Source organism: Saccopteryx bilineata, chromosome 6, assembly GCF_036850765.1.
Source record: "Saccopteryx bilineata isolate mSacBil1 chromosome 6, mSacBil1_pri_phased_curated, whole genome shotgun sequence".
Lineage (NCBI taxonomy): Eukaryota > Metazoa > Chordata > Mammalia > Chiroptera > Emballonuridae > Saccopteryx > Saccopteryx bilineata.
This window is the reverse complement of record NC_089495.1, coordinates 186,573,749-186,595,379: the sequence shown is the minus strand read 5'-3', so window position 1 is coordinate 186,595,379 and position 21,631 is coordinate 186,573,749. Positions and strand designations below refer to the sequence as shown.

Genomic DNA, 21,631 nt, shown 5'->3' with positions numbered 1-21,631 from the left:
ACACTAGCGGAAACGGAACTGAGTGTCACTTTCGGAGAAAAACCAAACCTGGGCCACCCGAGCCAGCAGGGCAGACAGGACAGAAGCACAGGACCCACAGGGGTCAAGTTGGAAGGTCTACTCTAGCAATATCTACAAGTCCAGGGAAATCGTCCCCCTGAAGAGAGAAATCAAGTCTACTTCAGCCTCACTTTGCCTTCACTCCCAGTAAGTTCCACGGGGGCTTTTAAGGGAAAGGTTTAAGGGCTCTATTGCCAAATCGGCTCCCCATCAGGAGATTCACAATGGGCATCAGCAAAATAAAAGCTCTGATAAGTTTTGAAGAGAAATCTGTTTAAAAAAAAAAATCTGTTTTGTTTATCCAACCTAGCGTTTCTCACACTCAACAGACCATGATCCTTAGCAGGGGTGGCAAACTTTTTCTATAAGTAGTATTTCTGAAAATAATAAATATTTTCAGCTTCCTGAGCCACAGAGTCTCTGTCGTAAGTCCTCAAGTCTGCTGCTGCTGCAGCACAAAAGCAATCGTAGACAACACACGAACCGCTGAGTGCGGCCGTGTGCCACTTGGACTATATTTATGGACCCTGGAAGTGGACGTTTCATATCATTTCACACGTCGCGAAATAGTCCTCTTTTGATTTTTTCACATATAAAAATGTGAAAACTCTTCTTAGCTCACAGGCCACACCACAAGCGGCAGGCCAAATTTGATCCGCCAGATATAGTTTGCCAAGCCAATATAAAAGGATGGAAAATCCAGCACCTTCGAAGACCCACTTTGAAGTGTCCGGGATGTGGACAGGGGAAGGGAGGGCAGGGAAGGCTGCAGGACCATCAGTAGAAAGAAGACTGGCCAGGAAACAAGACAAGTGTGGTCCTGAACTCTGTGGCCCCTCCCACGTGGCCCGGGGCCTTAGGCGAGTAATTCTGGTTTTCAGAAGCTCAAGCAGAGGGGGCAGCTCCAGACCAAAGCAGTGGCCTCTGACAGGAAGGAATAGAGGCAAAGCCCAGGTGCGATAAAGGAAAAGGTTATCAAATGCAGCCACATTGTCTAAATCCACTTGGCAAAACCCAGTATTCACCGCAGTGGAAAGAAAAACGACAAACTGGGAAACTATTTGCAGCTCAAATCACAAAGGGCCAAATGTGCCTAGACTGTAAAGAAGAAAAAGAGCCACTGATGAGAACAGTGGGCAGAGGATGAACAGACGATGCGCGGGGCACACCTGGGAAAGGGCGCAGCCTCCCGCACCACAGAGAACTACAGATCCCGCTGTCATCTGTGGGATTAGCAGGAATGGACGCGTCTGAGAACTTGGGCTGACAGAGATGGGAAAGCAGGTGCCCTCGTGGATGCAGCGGCTGGTGGGGTGCCAACAGAACGACCCCTGCAGGAAGGCAAATTAACAATATCTATCAAATCTACCAATGGTGTCACTTCCAGGCATTTATCCCAGAGCCAGACTCGCTCGAGGGGATAGTGAGGTGTGCACTGAGGTTTCCGCTGCAGCCCTGCTTGTAAGAGCAAAAGGCAAGGATACACTTAGATGTCCTTCCCAAGGGGACTGGGTAAGTCACTTTTGGTAGCAAGAACAATAACAACAACAATAGCAACTACAACAACAATAAAAAGAACTCTCATCCAGGGCTTGTACTATGAGCCAGGTCTTCTTCTCAGCCATCGATACTTAAATCCCTGCCCAGGGAACAGCAGCCTCTCCATCGCCCGGGACTGTTTGGAAATGCAGACTCCCAGGCCCCACCCCAGAACTGCTGAGTCAGAACCTGCATTTCAACAAGATGCCCGGAGGTTCCTATGCATGTTAAGGCACCATTTGTAAACCCTTTCTATATTAACTCATTTAATCTCAGGACAATCCAACAGCCCAAGACCTCTCATCACGTACATGCTGGAGGTGAGGAGCTGAGGCTCTGAAGAGTCACACAGCCTGTGAGTGGCAGACCCACACTCACTCCACACAAACACAAACACACACAGCCTTTAAAGGAATGAGGAAGCTCTTTACTCACTGAAAAGGGCCAACCTCCGAGATAAGTTGCCAGGTGAAAATAAAGCAAGGTGAAGACCCTGTTTATACTCTGCCACCACTTGTGGGAGGAAAATAAGGAAGGAAAACAGAATCTGTATGTAATTGCTTAAATACCCAGAGAGCATCTCTGAAGAGATATCCAATCACATAAGAGCAGTTGCCTCTGGGAGGTGGAACTCAGCAGCCGGGGGAAGGCAGCCAGAGGGAAACTATTCACCGTGGCACACATCTGCAACCTATGACTTTTGAACCGTGGGCGTGTATTATCTATTTTACTATAAATGGCTTTTCTTAAAACTGGTTCATGAAGAAGCTACTACACACCCCCAAACCATCCCCACTTAATAAGATATACACTTTAGGGAAGAAGAAATTGGCACAAGTGGACCTACTCCAGCTCCCCACTCCCCTTCCCATCAGTTCTTCCCAGAGAAGACGGATGTGTGTGGGGGATGGGGGGGTGGGGGGGTGAAAAGGTGCTGGAGGAGGGGCAGGCAAACAGCTGGTTCTCCAAGTATTTGTGACTTAGAACCTCATCTAGTGTTTCCTGGAAGGGGCTGAATGCCTTGCACCAACCAGTGCAGTGGCCCTTCACCAGGAGCAATTGTACCCTGCAGGGGACATTTGGAAATGTCTGGATGTTCCAACTGGGAGAGGCTATGGGCACTGGGCAGGTAGAGGCCAGGGATGCTATTAAACATCCTACAATGTGCAGGACAGCCCAGAATGCCCGTGTCCTGAGGCTCAGACTGCTATGTGCTCAGGCATCATTCGGGGCTCTCGTTAACATGCAGGTGCTGGTGTAGCAGTCCTGGGATGGGCCAGAGACTCTGCATTTCTAACCTGCTGCGGTGGGACCACACTTTGAGCAAAGAGGCCTCACCTAATCCAGCAGTAGCCAACTGTGTAATCATCTCGTGCACAGGGGCTACTGGCTACTTTTGGTTTGGATCAAAAGGCTAGACATCGAGGACTAGCTGGGGAGGGCACAGGGGATGCCTGCTCTTGATGGAAGCAAGCACGAGCATTTGAGATCCTACATAAGTCCAGGAGTACAGGCTGTATCAGAGCCAGCTGGGCGGGGGCTGGGGACTTACCATCCAAGGTCTCCACTGAGAGCTGCAGGCCCAGGTTGTGCCGTGGATTGACCACCCAGTGGTTGCTGGTGGCCGTGATGTCGAACACCAGCCAGCCCTCCTCTGACGCCCAGAGGGTGCGGCTGTCAAGCAGGAACAGGTCCGACTCCCTACAAGAGAGGAGGAGACGCAGGCTCTGGGTCAGCAGGTCACTGCTCAGCTACCCAGTGATCCAGCCAGACAGATGAAGACGAGGACTGTGTGGGGTGGGGGAAGTAGGAGGAGGTCAGCTGGTCCCTAAAAATGTGTGCATCAGACCGAGACCCCTTAGTAGCTGTGATGGGAAAATGGACTGAAGGAGAGGTGTAAAGAGATACACACAGGGGCAGGGGGCAAGCTCGCCCTTCAAGTTAGAGGGGTGCCAGCGGAACAGAATCTGGGAAGGTTGGAATCACACAACCTCCATGTTGCTGTATGTCTCAGGGAACGGTAGTTCATATTTGCTGGATTTCTTACCATTTGCCAGGCACTGCCCCAAGTGTTCTTCACACATTATCTCATTCAATTCTCCCAACCCTGATTACAGGGGTATCCCCATCTCCACTGAGTACATGGTAAAACCATGGCTTGCCCCAGGCCAGTTAGCCAGGAAGTTGCCAAGTTCAGCCTTGAGCCCAGGAAATTGAGCTTTAGTACAGACGCTCTTCATTTCCAGGCTACACAACTTCTTCGTGAACTGACCAGACGTTAGTTACGAGGTGAGCTCCGAGACTGATGTTACAAATAGAGATGGTCCTCTAATTCTCTCTCCCTCTCATGTTGCAGTAGCAAAATAGGCAAGACCACAACTGACCCTGTAGGGCAGGGGTTCCCAAACTTTTTACACAGGGGGCCAGTTCACTGTCCCTCAGACCGTTGGAGGGCCGGGCTATAAAAAAAACTATGAATAAATCCCTATGCACAATGCACATATCTTATTTTAATAAAAGTAAAAAAACAAAATGGGAACAAATACAATATTTAAAATAAAGAACAAGTAAATTTAAATCAACAAACTGACCAGTATTTCAATGGGAACTATGGGCCTGCTTTTGGCTAATGAGATGGTCAATGTCCGGTTCCATATTTGTCACTGCTAGCCGTAACAAGTGATATGACGCGCTTCCGGAGCCGTGACACATGCGTCCAGTGTCACCGAAAGTAGTACTGTACATGAGTGAGGACGCGCTTTGCGTCTGCATCCTGTGCTCCTCTCACTGACCACCAATGAAAGAGGTGCCCCTTCAGGAAGTGCGGTAGGGGCGGATAAATGGCCTCAGGGGGCCGCCTGCGGCCTGCAGGCCGTAGTTTGTGGACCCCTGCTGTAGGTGATGAAGGACGGCTAAATGGATGGGTGGTAGATGGATTGATTCCCTAGGTAGCAGAATTCTAGTATATAAAGTATCTTAACATCACCAAGATCACAAGTTGGGTACGGGAGTTACCCCCATTACAAGCTGCCCCATATCCCTCTCTTTCACTCATCAACTTCTTGAACCCAATTGAGAAAATGCTGATTTATGCAATGCACAATATATGGAATGGAATATAATGAATGGAATGGGACTCCTGCTGCTACACTGACAAAGCATAGTCATAATACAGTGTGTCCATAAAGTCATGGTGCACTTTTGACCGGTCACAGGAAAGCAACAAAAGACGACAGAAATGTGAAATCTGCACTAAATAAAAGGAAAACCCTCCCGGTTTCTGTAGGATGATGTGGCAGCATGTGCGCATGCGCAGATGATGACGTAACACCGTGTATACAGTGGAGCAGCCCAAGGCCATGCCAGTCGAGATGTGGACGGTACAGAGGACAGTTCAGTGTGTTCTGTGGCCGCTAAATTCGAATCCGTGACCAAAGTGCAAAGTGAGTATCGGCGCATTTATAACAAAGCGCCACCACATAGGAATAACATTATTCGATGGGATAGGCAGTTGAAAGAAACTGGCAGTTTGGTGGAGAAACCCTGTTCTGGTAGGCCATCAGTCAGTGACGAGTCTGTAGAGGCTATACGGGATAGCTACCTAAGGAGCCCTAAAAAATCTGTGCATGAGCCCACATTGAACTGCACTGAATAGGAATGAAACTGGGAGAGTTTTCCTTTTATTTGGTGCAGATTTCACATTTCTATCGTCTTTTGTTGCTTTTCTGTGACCAGTCACAAGTGCACCACGACTTTACGGACACACTGTATAAGATGCTACACTGTCTCCTAGTCAGCCAAACTGAAGTCCTTTATAATCTAAAAGAAACTCCTCTCTCTAATACAGAGAGATTATAGAAGCAAAGGAGTCTTTTTAGAGACACAAGGGATTTTGAAGACCCTTAATTTGACCTGCATGTCCAAACTGAATAAAAACCATGAGACGACCTCCCATGACGCGTCCACATCTCCCTCCCTCCTTCTGGTGGTTAGCTTCATAACTAACTGACTTGGGGGCTGTCCACACAAATTTTAAACTTACAGACAAGAATTTCCTGCTGTCTTCATCTCTAATTTGCCTCGATGACTTTCCTGGATATGGAGGGCTACCTCAACAATTTGATGAGAGAAAAAAAACATCACTCTGAACCAAAAACAATTTCCCTACTGAGTCAGGTTCCCAGGGCTTCTGTAGGAACACCCACACCACCGCACAGAAGTCCCAAACCTGGGTGGTGACTTCGCTGGAAAATTGTTATTTGTAGGAAAATGTGACCAGCTATCCGCATAGGCCCTTATGGGCAGTAGAACAACAAATAGTAACTTAAGGAACAGAATTAGGCCTTTGATGAATTAGGGCCTTGCCCAACGATACTAAGCATTCTCTTATTACATGCTATGACACCAAGGGCCAGATGTTAAAAGGTTAGTGTTGACTCATTCATGAATCAACTGTGAGTACACCGACTCCTCTCCTCCCAGCCACAGCTCACACTTTGTTCCAGGCTCATTTGGAAGAGCCAAACCTTTGTTTGAAGGCATCAGGACAGGAGAGCCTTGTGGAAGTGGGAAGAGTAAGATGCTAACATAGGCTTCACTTTTAGATGGAAGGCCCAGGCATGGGGTTGGCCCACATGAACATGAACATGGAGAAATAGCTCAGCAGCCAAGTCCAGACAGACAGGTGGGAAAGTGGGAATGTCTAGCTGCCACCTGGAGCATCCCATCCAAACACAATGGATCTTACAACGAGGAGGAACTGAACAAGCCCTTTGTGACATTTATTTACCTTGGACATGCTGGCCTCCCCAACCCAGCCCAGGTGAGAGCAGAGGTGGGAAAGGCTCGGGGGTGAAGGGCTCCAAGGAAACAAAATGCATTCTTCCACTGTCCCCACGGCTGAAATTCTAGGGGCTTTCCTTGCTCCAGTTCTCTGGTTCTCCTCAACAGTAAGATTATTGTTCCCAATTTACAAGGGAGCAAAGTGAGGTTCAGAGGTGAAGCCAATTGTTCACGCGGTGATCTCCAAACTTGAGTACTGAAGCCTGTCACCTCAACTCGCCCTCTCCCAGAGGGACAAGAGGCACAGGAAGTAGTTGTTGAATCCTGCGTGGTGCTCGTTATTGTCACAATATTGCATGGGGCAGAGAAAATTCTAGTGGAGAGGAGACCTCAGTGGTAGGGAAAGGAGAAAACTAGGTCAAGCCGGCTAAATCCTGAGACTCTCTCTCCTTCTCTATAAAGTGAAGATAACGTCACCTTCGTCAGCGACTGGTGAGACCCAAGTGAAGGCCGGCCTGGGACACAACGTCAAGGCTCCCTGGGGCATCTCTGCAGTTACTACAAGTTGTCGTGTAGGTGTTAGTGCACATTCCCTGAGAAACTGCAGGAAATTCTGGGGACTTTATCTGTCCTGATCCCAGTTGTTACATGACTTCCAAAGATCCACAAGTCAATAGACCACATATCCATTCAAAGTCTGGTTGTTTGACTCCAAAATTCATCAGGAAAGTGTATGCTCATGTAGATTTTCTGTCACTGTAAATATGACCAGTAACAATTCCTCCTATCACTGGGACCATATGCAGCTCTACTGTCCATTGGTATAGTTTGTCCCACTTTTTGAAGTCTGGGTAATTTTACTATCCAAGAAAAATAAAAGACCTATACACAAATGCTCGCAACAGCATTATTCATAATAATCCAACAACTCAAATATCCACCACCTGATGAATGGATAAACAAAATACGGCAAATCCCTACCATGGAATATCATTTAGTTACAAAAGGGAACAAGGCACAGACATGCCCTGCGACCTGGATGAACTTTGAAATCTCTAAGTGAAAGAAGTCAGACACAAAGGACCACACATTGGACGACAGCATTTACACGAAATGTCCAGGAGAAGCAGATCCACAGAGACAGAAAAATTAGTAGTTGCCAACAAGTGAGGAACAGGGAAATGGGAGAGGGTTGTTGCTAATGGGTGTAGAGTTTCCTTTTGGGCTGATGAAAATGTTCTAATATTGAATAGCGGTTATTTGTTGTTGCACAACTCCGAATATACTAAAAACCACTGAGCTGTACATGTTACAAGTATATATCTCAACGAAGCTACATTTAAAGCAATGGACAGAGATGACCTAAGTCCAAAATTCACAGCCCAATGTCATTACACCAATGATATGTTTAAGGTTTATGCATGAAAAGCCTGAATGCCCGCAACCCCAGAGTTCCAGCAACAATTCACTCTGAAGTGACCTGCTTCCCTCTATACTTGTCTGTTGACGCTGTCTCAGTTTAGCAACGCAGCTCTATTTCTGCAAAAAGCGCGACCCATTTGGGAGCAACGCGTTTCTATGTTTTGCTGGATCTGTGGGACACACCTGGGCACGCCGGGTGGCCTGGCTCTTGCACCTCCTCCCAGCTAACAGGAGGCAGCGAGCTGGTCTACAACTTGGCATTCCCGCCTCCTTCTTACACAGCATCTCAGCTTCCGATGAAGGAAAAGCAGAAAAACCAGTAGGTCAACTCCCCATCTGAAAGCCAGGTTCCCCCAAAACGCTGCTCCCTGTGAGCTGTGAACCACCAGTGACCCCAACTCCGTAGTGCTGGGGGGTGTAAATATTGTATTTAACCACCAGCCTGGGATCGGAGTATCACTGGGGTTTACGGGCTCCTCCTCCCCGGGACACTCATAAGGATGGTGACATCTAACCCACAGGGTGAAGGAGGAGCTGGTTTCCTTCCAGCGTCTCTCAGCCCCCCTTCCCCTGGAAAGTTCTACCGCGATGGAAAAGTGGGTATTTTAAAAATCTCCAACGTGGGAAGGTGGAAAGTCCTGTTTTCCATGCTCTGGTTCTTTGGGGACTATTTAGAGACGGTGAGCTCAGGGGCCTTCACCCACGAAACACTCCAGTGGCAGTGAGATCCTCATGTGGGATGCAGGATGTCACCCTCTGGACCGGGGCCTCAGGACATTGACCACCTCTGCACACACACAGCTCCAGGGAACCCAGCCCCGAAACCGGCAAAGCAAGGCTGAGACTGGAAGTCGGAGGATTCCTGTGGCCCCGGGGCCTCCAGGTAGGAGCAGGAGCCGCAGGAAACACAGATGCCAGCTGGGTCACCCAGTGCCCACTGCCTCAGCACCTGGGACAGTCCCTGTCCAGGCTCAGGACCCAGCGTCAGTCTTCATCCCTCCTACTTTGCAGAACCGTGGCAATAACACCTTCTCCGACCTGCCAGTGGGTCCCAGATGTCTAGGTCTTCATAGGCTCAAAGGACCTTGGAAATCTACTCTGGCTGCTTTTTAGCTGGAAAGACCAGAGATTCTGTCCTGTGCACAAGCTGCTGGTGGCTGCGTGAGAATCAGGATCCGTTCTAGGGTGGCTCTTGCCGTCACAGCCCCAGACCCAGCTTGACTCCCCCACGCAACCCCCAGGGTCCCTCAGACACGGCTCATCACCTTTAGGAGCGGATGCAAGCCAGGACCTAGAAGGGCCACTTTTGGAGTCATCCAAGGCCGCTCAAGCAGGCACGGCTGGGCCTCAGCACCCCAACACCACGTCCTGGGCACCTGCTGTGCAACAAGCTCTTGAGTGACATTTTTTGCCCTGACCCTTCTTTCCCAATGAGGTGCACACAGTCACGAGCCCCACTTTATAGATGAGACAACTGAGGTGTCAAGGAGTTCAGAAAGCATCCTCAGCTAGGGAACAGTATGCCCCAGACAGAAAGTGACACGAGGCACATGGAGCCATCTGTCACCTGGGTGCTCCCAGCCAGGATCCTCTGCCCAGAGTTAGAGAAGACAGAATCCAATGCAGAATGTGATTGGCCCAGTGCCACGGGCCTCCTCCCATCAAAGAAAGGGAAATGGACCCCAGATTCTGTGGTGGGCAGAATAATAACCCCCACCCCAAGAGGTCCATGTCCTGCTCCCAGAACCCACAAATAGGTGGCTTTACATGGCAAAGGGACTTGGCAGATGTGATCTGGTTGAGAGTTTGGGGATGGAAATTGAGGGTTTTGAGATGATCCTGGATTACCCTGGTGGGCCCCATATAATGATAAGGGTCCTTATAAGTGAAAGAGAGAACAGGAGGGTCAGAGAAGGAGATATGGAGGACAGCAGCAGAGTTAAGAGTGATAGGACTGCTGGCAGGGGCCAGGACCCAAGGAATGTGGGTGCCTCTAGACACTGGGAAGGACAGGAAACATTCTCCCTGGAGCCTCCGGGAGGAGCGCAGTCCTGGGTGCACCTTGATATTAGCTCGGTGAAATCAGTCAACTTGGGTTGTTTGAAGCCATGTGTGGTCATCTGTACAGCAGCAAGAGGGAAAAAACGGAGTGTCACTCCTGAAATCCTGCTGAATGCCCCGTGTGTCTCGGGCACTCTGCTAGAGCCAGAGGTACCATGGCAACCAGAGACGAGCTCTGGGTCTAGAGGCTGTGACTGTATTACACAGAAGGGTCACCAAGCCCTGATCAGGGGGCCGGAAGGAGAGGGAGGAGTCCTGTGGGCAAGCAGACGGAGGAAAAGGACTGGACGTGACAGGTGAGGGTGTTTAGGGAGAACATTTCTCGGGAAACGTCTCCAGAGGGAGGTCACAGGGATGAGCATGGCCAATGCAGCCAGGAGGGCAGGAAGGGCATTCCAGCAGAGGGAACAGAATGTGCAAAGCACGATGAGAGAGGCTGACAAGGAGAGGGTGCAGGTGCACGGACAGCACAGAGGTGGGTGGCAGCTGGAGCTTACAAGCCCTCTGACTAGGGGAAGGTTCTGGTCCTCAGAGAACTGGGAGGCCGGGGGGAGCATTAGGCAGGGGTGGAAACAATGGCTCTCCACTGGCAGTTACCAGCAGATGCTCTCCCTCACCCCTGCTCTGACCCCTCACACTCATCCTGTGGCTCTCTGGAAAACTGCATTGCTGGACATCTTAAAAGCCCTGCATGTTGTGAACTGCTGCCTGGCCTGGGGAACATTCCTCAGAAGACAGAGCAAGAGAGAGAGCGACAGAGAAGCCAGAGTGTTCCCAGACTAACGTGATGTCATGGAGGAGAGCAGGCATGTTGCTGCTAAGGATGAGTCAGGCTGGGAAGGCAGCTCCGTGCACCTGGAGTCAGACCAGCATCCAAACCCCAGCCCTGCAGGGAAGCCGGGAAGGAGATCAAAGGAGCCACGGAGGAAGTCGGGCGTGGCCGCTGCGAGGCTCCTGGTCCAGGGAGCGCTCCTCCTGAGCCCCAGGCTGGGGAGGACACAGCCCTCGTCCCAGCACCCCACCTTGGGCTCCAGGGAGTGCCCTGCCTTTCTACCCAGTCACCAAACAGTCCCTGGCATCCCCAGAGCGGGAAGATGAAGTCAGGGAGGTCCAAAGCTTTTTTTAAACACACACTAAGACTGCATATCCAGGAAGACTAAAATTAAGTCATTTGGGAGAAAGGTGGAAAAATACACAAAGAAGCGTAGAATCCTCCTCCTACCAGCCCACGTCTTCCCTGCCCGGTGACCTTCTGTCTGTCTGTCTGTCTGTCTCCCTCCTCCTTTCTCCTGCTCCCACACCTAGGCATTCACAGGAGGGTCAAGTACATGCCTGTCCTGAGTCCAGGGAGCCCATGTTGTCAAAGTCAGGAAGCAAGCAGCAGCCATTAAAGGCTGGGTTTCAGTTTCCCCGTGTGCAATGAAGGGTTTGGAGTTTAACAGGATCTTGAAAACTGCCTCCCATTAGTAGGATATCCAGGAGAGGAAAATGGGAGGGTCAAAAATCAAAAACGCTTTGTACAGTATTTACATGAAGTTGGGAAGCACCATGACTGTTGCCCCTTAGAGATTTCATAATGCACACTAGCTCTGTAAAGTCTCTGAGCAGTCCTGCTGTGGAGAAAGGTCAGCTCTGGCAAGGGCATGCGATAAAGAGGCTCTTGAACTTGTGCGTACACAGGGGTCACAGGGGCTGGAGGTGGAGAGAGATGAGGAACACGGCTCCAAATGGAAGGTTCTCCCCCATCAGGGAGGCATCTACCAGCAGGAGAAAACAATCAGGAGATCCGAGTGGAGCACAAGATCCTCTCTGTGATGAAGTTCCCAGGGTGGTCCTTGGTTCACACTCTGAGTAGTCAGGGATGCAGGCATTACATCACAAGCCTGTGGGTCCTTGGGAAGCTCTACAATCCCAGCGGCGTGATCCTGAGCAAGCCAACCTCTGTTCTTGAGGTTTTTTTGTTTGTCAAGCGGAGAAAACAGTGAGGATTGTTGATTAAATGGGGTGCTATCATCAGCCACAGGCTCAGGGCTCTGGGTAGAAGCAGACTTTAATGTCAATATGAACCTTCTCCCACTGGATTTAAGCTGCCCCAACCCTTAAAGCAAGGAGTTGACAACTGCAGCGTGTTTTTTTTTTTTTTTGTATTTTTCTGAAGCTGGAAACAGGGAGAGACAGTCAGACAGACTCCCGCATGCGCCCGACCGGGATCCACCCGGCACACCCACCAGGGGCGACGCTCTGCCCACCAGGGGGCGATGCTCTGCCCCTCCGGGGGGTCGCTCTGCCGAGACCAGAGCCACTCCAGCACCTGGAGCAGAGGCCAAGGAGCCATCCCCAGCGCCCGGGCCATCTTTGCTCCAATGGAGCCTTGGCTGCGGGAGGGGAAGAGAGACAGAGAGGAAGGAGGGGGAGGGGGTGGAGAAGCAAATGGGCGCTTCTCCTATGTGCCCTGGCTGGGAATTGAACCCGGGTCCCCCGCACGCCAGGCCAACGCTCTACTGCTGAGCCAACTGGCCAGGGCCACAACTGCAGCGTTTTGACCCTCATTTAAGATCCAAAATCTTAGAACGGGTCTGGCTCCATGATGCCGAGAGAGCCCATCGTTATCTGGGAGGGAGGTGCTGTTGTCCCATCACAGTGGGGAGACTGAGGTCAGGGAAGCTTGCAAAAGCCTCCCCACGGGAGGGAGAGTTCCCACTCCTCCTGTGCCACACTCCCAGTCCCCAGCAACCTGACAGATAACTGCCCTGCCTTAACCCTTTCTTAGCTCTTAGGATAAAAAGCCCAAACTCCCTAATGTCTTCCATAACAAAGGAGACTACATAACTGAATGTCCAAACTGGGAAACTTCTGGGAGAGAAAGGAGGTGCTGTTATAACTCCAGGTGGGCACACAAGGTGTATAGTCACCCTTCCTGTAAGGCCCAGGGTGGTCCATCCCCCCGACACCCCCTCTCACCCCCTTCTCCTCCTGACCAGCCCCCAGTGCTCCAGCCTCCTTACAGGCTGTCATCATCTGTCCCAGACTCCAGCCTCCCACAGGCCTCTCTGTACATGCTGCTCCCGCTGCCTGCAGCACTGTTCTCTCCCCCTTTACCTCCGTCACACCTGTTCATCCTGCGGCTCCCCAGGGAAGCGTCCACCAACGCCCTGATGGGCGGATCCTCATTTGATACCCTCTAAGACCCCCCCCCCCTTCTAGCATTCAGGCTGGCGTTGAAATGTCCTTGCACGGCTCCCTGGGTCTTCCTCTTTCCCCCCCCCCAGAGTCTAAGCTCCTCGTGGGCAGGAACCGGTCCCCCTTGGCTTGCCGCTGTCATAGCCTTGCATCTAGCGAACAGCGCAGCCCGTAGCGGGTCTCAAAGATACGCTGAATAGATGGGCTGGTCTCCTCAGAGTATTCTTACCACCAGCCGAGGAGGTTTTCTGGTGTCACTTTCTGTAGTTTGTGTTAGCAAAAGAGGATGAATGGCTGTTTTTCCAAATTACTCAGGTGTTTCCAGAAATGGATTTGCCTCCAACTCCCTGGGGCCTCAGTCCAGTCCCTTGCCCGACCATATGCCCACGGGCCACAGACACTGGTCAGCGCCCAGGTACCTCCATGCCCCACCCTCCACAGTCCTACCCCTGGAATCAGGGGGTTGCCAAATTGTCCCCCCCCCAAGAGCCCCTCGGTGGAAGCTGCCGGTTGTTTGGGGTTCACTTCGACCATTTTTGTGGCACCCCTTTATCAGGACCAGCTCCTCCATCGCGCGTGTTGGAGGAACAAGCAGACAAACAGGAGCCACAGCTGGCGAGAAAGCCAGTCTCAGGTTTACTTTTGAACCCGACTCTTGTGTGTGTGTCCCCCACCCCCACCCCCTTGCTTACAGTCCCAGGGTTTGGGTCATAGAATTTCCGGAAACCAGAGGCCCTGTCATTCTCTTCAACCTCCCAAGAGACGAGAGGTGAGTCACGCTGGTGATGGCAGTGCTCAGAGACAGACCTGCGGTGACACATAAAGACCTCTGGGGTCCCCCCTGGAAAAGCCAAGCCTTGTGGGGAGTGTCGCAGAGCGTCTGAGCCGGCCCTGGAAATCCCACGCTGCTGGGCAGCTGCGCGCAGCTGGCATGGTGGAGGTGGGCGGGCGGGACGCCAAGGACGGGAGACTCATCCGCCGAGACTCTCCCTGGTTGCCCCATTTCCTCCAGCCTCCAGCTCCAGACGAAAATAGAACGAGGTAAATTCAGCCTCGTTCACGCACATTCAAGGAATAAACAAACCAACACAGACACAGTTATCGTACAGGGTCATCTTCTCTACCTCCTTTTTAAAGAACCACAGGCTGTTTTCAGATTCCAAACCAGAGGCAGAAATGGGAAGTGCAGTGGGCGGGCGGACGAGGGAGAGAGGAGATGAACTTAACAGCAGAGTTTGCAGACGGAAGAGGCATGTGTCGCGACAACCAGACGTCAAGGTTTCCGAAAGCAAAGGACAGATCAGAACAACTCGGCGCAAAGTGAGGGATTCTGACTGTGGATCCTTAAACCAAAGAGGGAGGGGGGAGGCTGCGGACACGGCGGACGCAGGAAGCTGTGCCAGGTGCCACACTTCCTCACACCCCTGACTCACGAAAGTCCATCCAGGTGGGTACTCATCTCCCATCATATTTCGGGGACTCCCCCAGATACTGAGTCAGGCACTTACATGCAAGTCGTTTTTCTGAGCGGTGAGCCCAAAAACCACCTGGAGGGAGGCAGGGATGAAAAAAAGACAAAAGAGGACGCTGTGGGCATCGGGGCTGTCACCCACCAGTCCTCCTGTGCTGTGTGAACACAGCTCAGCGTGGCGCTTCCCGGGGCACGGAGACATGTGCTGGGGACGGAAAAGGCTTTCCAAGGAGGACCCCCATTCCTTCTCTAGAGAAGCAATGACAGGTTTCTCAGGGGGCTCCTCTTTCTAACTGAGTCCCACATGCAAAGCTGACTCACAAACCATCCAGCCTCCCTCCTACTCCCCTGAAACTGGGGCCCAACCCCGGAAACAAGGGATGAGCCCACATCTCCAACCCACAACATCAAGGGGGAAAACAAGCCTCCGATGAGCCCAAGTATTTTCCTTAAGAAGTCCCCAATGAGATTCCGAGGAACAGCAAAAACAAAAAAAAGGTCCCATCCCTTCAAAGGAACTCATAATCCAGTTCTCACTCAAGAAGCCCTACCAACCCAGACCACGGCACCCGCGGAGCCTGTGAGCAGGTGCAGGGCTGCAGTGGAGCGTGCCTCAGGGCGCCTGTGAGCAGGTGCGGGGCTGCAGTGGAACGTGGGTCAGGAGGGGGCGGGTGCTCTGCAACACAAACGGGAAGGAAGGGAGGAGACAACACGAAGCGGACAGGGTCAGCAGCCTCCCCTACGGTACACCCAGCAGTGCCGCATCTCAGATGCTTCTGTCTGGCTCCCGGGTGCCAGTTCCCACCTCACCTGTGAGCATCCGGGGATTGACCCCCGTCCCTCCACCCCAGTGCTTTTTAACCAGAGGCAATCTGTCCTCCAGGGCAGTGGTCCCCAACCTTTTTTGGGCCACAGACCGGTTTGATGTCAGAAAATATTTTCATGGACTGGCCTTTAGGGTGGGACGGATAAATGTATCACGTGACTGAGACAAGCGTCAAGAGTGAGTCTTAGATGGATGTAACAGGGAATCTGGTCATTTTTTAAAAATAAAACATCGTTCAGACTTAAATATAAATAAAACGGAAATAATGTAAGTTATTTATTCTTTCTCTGCAGATCAGTACCAAATGGCCCATGGACTGGTACCGGTCCGCGGCACCGGGGTTGGGGACCACTGCTCCAGGAGACATTTGACAATGTCTGGAGACATCTTGAAGTTGTCAAAACTGGCTGTATCGTCTTGTGGGGAGAGGCTATGGATGCTGCTAAGCACCCTACAGTGCCCAGGGCGGCACCCAACCAGAATGATGTACCCCAAATGTCAGTAGTGCCGAAATCGAGAACCTGTGCCTTAAATCCTGATGGATGTGAAGGGTGCAACTGTCTCCTGAAGCCCCTACAGGAGAAAGGAGGCTAATTACCCTCCAGGGGACTCTCTGTGGCATGGCCCCCTTGCCTGGCTGCCTGCTTTTCTGGGGCACTTTCCCATGCTCTGACCTTATCTGGAAACATTTTCTAATCATTCATTTTCACACACACACACAATCCTCGTCTCAGGGTCGTCTACAGGGAAACCCGACCTGAGGCCAGTGGCCTGCAGGCTTCACTCGAAGGCCCATTTCATTCAACTAGCTAGCGGTTGCCTCACAGAGGGGAGCTGCACGGAGGATTCAGGCCACGTTCAGGCCACGTTCAGGTTTGGCAGGAAGAAGTGCTGCAATCCATTAGCAATGCCTGCCTCGGGTCCCAGATAGGAAGTGATAGCAAGCATGCTGGAATGCAAGCCAGGTGTCAGCTTTCCTCCCGCCGTTCTTGGATGGGCAGAATGGAAAGCCACGGGTATTGTGGAGGCAAAAAGAGACAGAAAATGGCTCTGAGGAGAGCTGGCAGTAGGAAGACAAAAGAAGAGCCAGTGTTTGGAAGAACCTGGAGCATTTACCCAGAGGCCTACTTCTGCCCTGAACTGGAAATAACCAAGGACTGCCTCACCCATGGTGGACTGCTATAAAACATTATCTCCTGCTGAGCCCTCATTCCCGCCCCTACTGAGTCTGAGCAGGCACTTTTCTTCCCAGCTACAGATGACCGCTCATGACCAAATTGAAAAATATTAATTCTCTTTGTCTCCTGCCAAAAAGGCTAAAGCAATTACAGGCCCTGATATGAAACACAGATGTTAATACATTTGGAAAAATAGGCTCCTATAGCCGAGCAGAGGTCCAAGCATAAAGTGCTTTTGGAATTAAAGCTCCGGATCAAGTTGTACAGCTGGACCCCAATACCAACGCCGTCCTCCCCAGATTCATTTCGGTGTAGGGAATCCAGGGCCACAACATACCGCACGGTTCCCCCATTTTCAGATGAGAACCAATCCGTCCTTGGACACCCACTGGCACACCAGCTCTCAATAATATAATTATAATCATCACAAGGAAACTACCCTGAGATCGAAAAGTATTATAATTAGGGGCAATTTTCACTTTTTGGAGAAGGGCTGCAAACAAGGCGTTCTCGGGTTTCAGTTCTGGAAGAGAGAAAACGTGGGCAGTCTACTGGGATGGACCGGCTCGCTGCTGGAGACGCCGGGGTGGTGAGAGGCAGGGGCGAGCGCTCCTGGGCCGGCACTTACTCAGCTGAAGCGGACAGGTATGCGTTGTGCACCCCCCTGTGCCAGCACCCCCGTGCCAGCACCGTGCCAGGTGCCGGAAGCGCCTCAATGCAGGGTGGCCTGTCAAGGCAGGAGGCCCATGCCCAAGAAGACAAGACCCTTCTGTCATCCATTCATGCACATGGGTTCTACTCAGTGCCTACCATGGGCCAGTTTCTAGTGACAAAAGTTGTGCCAGCACGGCTGGGACAAGCTGGGCAGGTCTTTGTCTTCCCTGCCTCAGTTTTCTTGCGCGGAAACTAAGTTTCCCCACTGTTATCGATTCCTAGGATTGCTGTGAAAGAAAATGTGTGTCCACCAGCCAAGGAAGACAAGCAAGGGGACTGGGGGGAGGTGCAAGCTGCCTTTCCTTCCCCCCTAATGTGGTATTGTGCCTCAGTTTCCTTGTCTGTAGAACGGGGTGGGTCCAGGTCCATCCCTCGGGGGTTGTGATGTGCCTGTTGCATAGAAAGTGCCGACCACAATCACCTTTGTTATGACCCCTGTTCACAAAGACAGCCATCTCTTCTCCCAGTTCAGGGAGGTGTGGCCAAAAAAGAGGGGGCGAAGATGACAAGGGGAACGTGGGAGACAACAGCCAAATCCACTGAGATGTACAAGGAGCAGCCCTATCCCACAAGGCAGGTCTGCAAGGGGACCACTTCATGGGGACACGTGCTCATCTGGACCCCCACAGGCAAGCGTCGTATCCCCGGGGAGGGCTGGGAACAGAGCAGACACAGAGGACATGTCTCATAAATGCTCCTTGGCATCATGACATGTATTATCCTCACCCAGAAGGACCTCTGTGCTCCCATCTGCTCCCCGTGGGGAATCCTGGCTGCCCCTCCCCCACGCTGTCCACGTCCTGCACATTCCTGGGAGGGGAGGCAGAATAGGGTTTCCACCCCCCACTAACGGGGTAAAGTGACTTGACCACGGTCCCTCAGATCCTTGAAGGAACAAAACAGAACAGGGAGCACCCTGGGGAGCTTTACAAATTCTCAGGGCCTAGGTGATGCCAGGGCCATTACATCAGAATCCTAAGCGTGGGGCCCCAGCACCCAAAGATTTACTTATTTCCTGACTCTGACTTCGACCTATAGTGTGTGGCCTTGAGGGGGTCATCTGACTGCTCGGCGCCCCAGGGACCTCAGCCACAAAACGGGAGAAAACAGACTGCTCACGGTTCCTGTGACGGGTACGACAGGGTGGGTGCCGCTTGCTAAGCATCAGCCTGGCCCATCGCAAGCACTCAACAGATGAGATCTGTCACCACTGACTCCCCCCCGCCCCATCCCTATTCTCCTTGCGAAGGCCAGTGTGGGATGGATTATAGAAGAAAATAAAAGGCACAAAGATTTAAAAAAAAAAACACAAAGGCCCACCAGATGGCCTCAGCCCACAGGACAGGAAGCCAAGGGGCCATTTGGCTCTGGGGCACCAAGTAGGCAGGCCGACTGTGCTGTGACCAGCACTAACCGGCCGGGACACAGCATTTCCATCTCACAGGGAGGTGTCACAGAATGCAGGCTTTCCCCAGAGTGACGGCATTGGACACATGAGAGGACCCCCAGGGGAACCAAGGGGCGTCGATGGCCCTTGTCTCTGCTCCCGACGCTCTGAGGTCTCTGGAGTGGGGCTTGGAGAAGGGCAGGCAGGGACCAGCCGCTCTCCAGCGCCCCCCGCCGGCCTCCCCAGACAGTCCAGCGGGGCCCGGGCAGCAGCAGTGCTCTCCTCGCCCTTGAGATGTCTACTGGGGTGTCTCCTGAGAAAAGCAGCTCCAAACCAGAGCTCGCGCCCTGGGACCGAGGCGCAGTGGCAGGCGACGGAAGCCAGGCGACCTGGAACCAGGCACGTAGGCCAGGAGCAGCAGGAGGGCTCCAGAAGCTTCTGGAAGGTTTCGGAGCCAGAGCCTGAAAGAACGTGCACCCTCAGTCAGCCACGTCCCTGTGCCAATCAGACTGACAGTCAGGGCCTGGACCACACTTGGGGCTCAGTCTCGTGGAATAAAAACAGTCGTCTTTAAGAGACCAGGCAGAAGGGCACCCAAGGGCCTGTGTTTGGAGAAATCTCTCCCCTTTCGTCTTGTGGGCATAAGACAGCTCACAGATGAGAGAAGAGGGATCTCAGCCACCTGTCCACAGCCCTGGCTACACAGGGAACCCCCTGGGTGCTTTAAAATAGACCGAAGCCCAGCCCATCCCCAGCCAATGCTGTGTCCAGGTTGTAAAAGCCCCCAAGATTCTCATGCATGGCCATGGCCGAGGACCACAGCTCGGGTGCACCGTCACCCTATCCAAGCCCCAGGGGAGGAAAGCTGTACACGCGGGAAGCACCACGTCGCTGTCCTGACCAAGAACGTGAGCCCAGAATCTAACACCCGTATTCCAATCCCAACTCCACCACTTTCTAGCTGCAGGATCTCAGGTGCGTTACTACCCGTCGCTGGGCAGTCTCTACACCTGTAAACGGGTATGACACGTCTTCGTAGAATCCTTTCCAAGGTACGCAACCAGGGTGAAGTGCCTGGTGCAACAGTGGCAATGAGCCTGGAGCAGCCGGTGGGATGTGCTCTGTAGGGCAACCATGTCCCTCTGCCCAGACATGCTCCCCACAACTGAAGCTAGAAAGAGTCAGTCCTGCCACAAAACCCTTCACCCTACTTAGCACAATGAAGACAGGAAGGGTCTGATGACCCACCACCCTGAGCCACCCTAGGGGTGCGGGAACTGCAATACACTCCCAGGAAGACACGCTCTGCACCTTCTCACCTTGGACCGCGTTATAGGGACAGCCCTCGGGGTGAGTCAGAAATGCAGAAGCTCGGCCCTCCCCCCCCCCCCCACGCCAGCCGATTCTGAATGGTTTTCACCTGATCCCCCGGAGCTGAGGGGCTGAGCTGAGCTGAGCTGAGCTGCTAAGGGGCCAGGATGCCGCTGGGCCGGGGTCAGGGAGCTTTGTAGGAAACGTCCTTTCAGAGGAAAAGGTAAGACCAGAGGCAGGTAGGTGCATCAGTTCTTGCAGCAGTTGGGGGCACTGCTGACACCAGGAGCACCTCCTCCTTGTGGGGAGCCCTGGCAAGGGCTGCCCAGGGCTGTGGGTGACAGAGCCCCCACCTGGGCAGTGCGGGGGCATAAGGCTTTCCTCCTCCCTCCTCATCTCCTGGGGGCTGCTTTGGGCTGAAGGGGGCTGGCAGCCGCCCCTTGGCCTCCCTCTCCAGCCCATTGCAGGGATACTGCCTCTTCCTCAGAGTGACTCAGGCTGCCACTGATCCAATCTTGGCCCTGGAGACCACTCTGAGGTCACCCTCCTGGCAGCCAAAGTCCCTGAGACGGACCAAGGGACATTTTTCATCCAGCTGCCAACATCATCTAGACCTAGGCATTGACTGATGCCCTTTGAGCGGGTTCTGCTGCCCCGACAGGCCTGTGTCCCCCCCCAAGGGGTATCTCACAGAGCATCCACATCCCCACAGATAGGGCAGCACTTCAAGGAGCAAGCTCAGGGCCTGCAGGGGCAGGGGGAGGGATGGGAAATGCTGGGTCTAGCTTCCAGGAATAAAACCATTTGTTAACCAGAGCAACCCCCTCCCCCAAACACCCTCACCTTCAGCTGGAACCAGAGTTTGAGCCATGGGGACAGATGTAAGTCCAGCTCCAAGAAGCTGGGCCCCAGCTGGTCAAGTTCTGGGCTTGGGGTCCAGTACAGGAGGGTAAGACTCAGATGCCTGGACCCTCACTACTCCCCAGCAAGGCCACTGATCCAAGACCTGCCTCTCAACCCCCACTCGGCCCACAGCCCACCCAGGGTGGTTCCAACATGCCTGTCCAGCTGTCCGGGGCCACGCTATAAGCAGGGCCCGAGGGCCATGGACGGCCTCCAGCTCAGCTCATTATTGGAATTTAATCTGGATTCCGAGAGATCAAGAGGCCTCGGTGGAAAGTGGCTGTCACAAGGGGACAGATGCGGAGGCTGACCCAAGCCAGCTAATCCCCAGCTCCCCCAGGGCTTTCCTGGAGCTCAGGCAGAGGCTCACCAGAGAGCCAGATGTCCCAGCTCCACACAGCTGGGCAGCGGCAGCAACGAGGACACCCGGCGGGGGGGGGGGGGGGGGGGGGGGGGCGGGGGGGGCGGGGCGGGATCCGGGCTCCTCTCAGGGAATCGCATCAGTCACAGGCCTTCCGCTTAAAGAACATGCCTGGCCCTAGGTTGAGGAAGTGCAAACAGGGGCTCCACCTCCACACAAGCTCGGGCTTTCCTTCAAATTTGGAGCCTCCTAAATTAGAGAGTTCGCAGAGGCTGGGAAGCAGTGCCACAGTCAGACCTGGAACGCTCCGTTTTCCTGAAAAGATCTCTGAATTCCCACGGATGGTGGTGATGGTGGTGGTGGTGGTGGTGACGATGGTGGTGACAGTGGTGGTGGTGGTGGTAGTGGTGATGGTGATGATGGTGATGATGGTGGT

At 52.8% G+C, this 21,631-nt stretch overlaps 1 protein-coding gene across 1 annotated transcript in view; it reads right to left on the bottom strand.

Annotated features, from left to right (window-relative positions):
- Nucleotides 1–21,631, bottom strand: part of BMP7 (bone morphogenetic protein 7) — an 82,161-nt gene that overhangs the window by 21,458 nt on the left and 39,072 nt on the right. Inside the window, exon 3 of the mRNA XM_066236272.1 lies at nucleotides 3,152–3,300. Coding sequence (XP_066092369.1) covers nucleotides 3,152–3,300 — 149 coding nt within the window. The remainder of the gene's footprint in view (nucleotides 1–3,151; nucleotides 3,301–21,631) is intronic.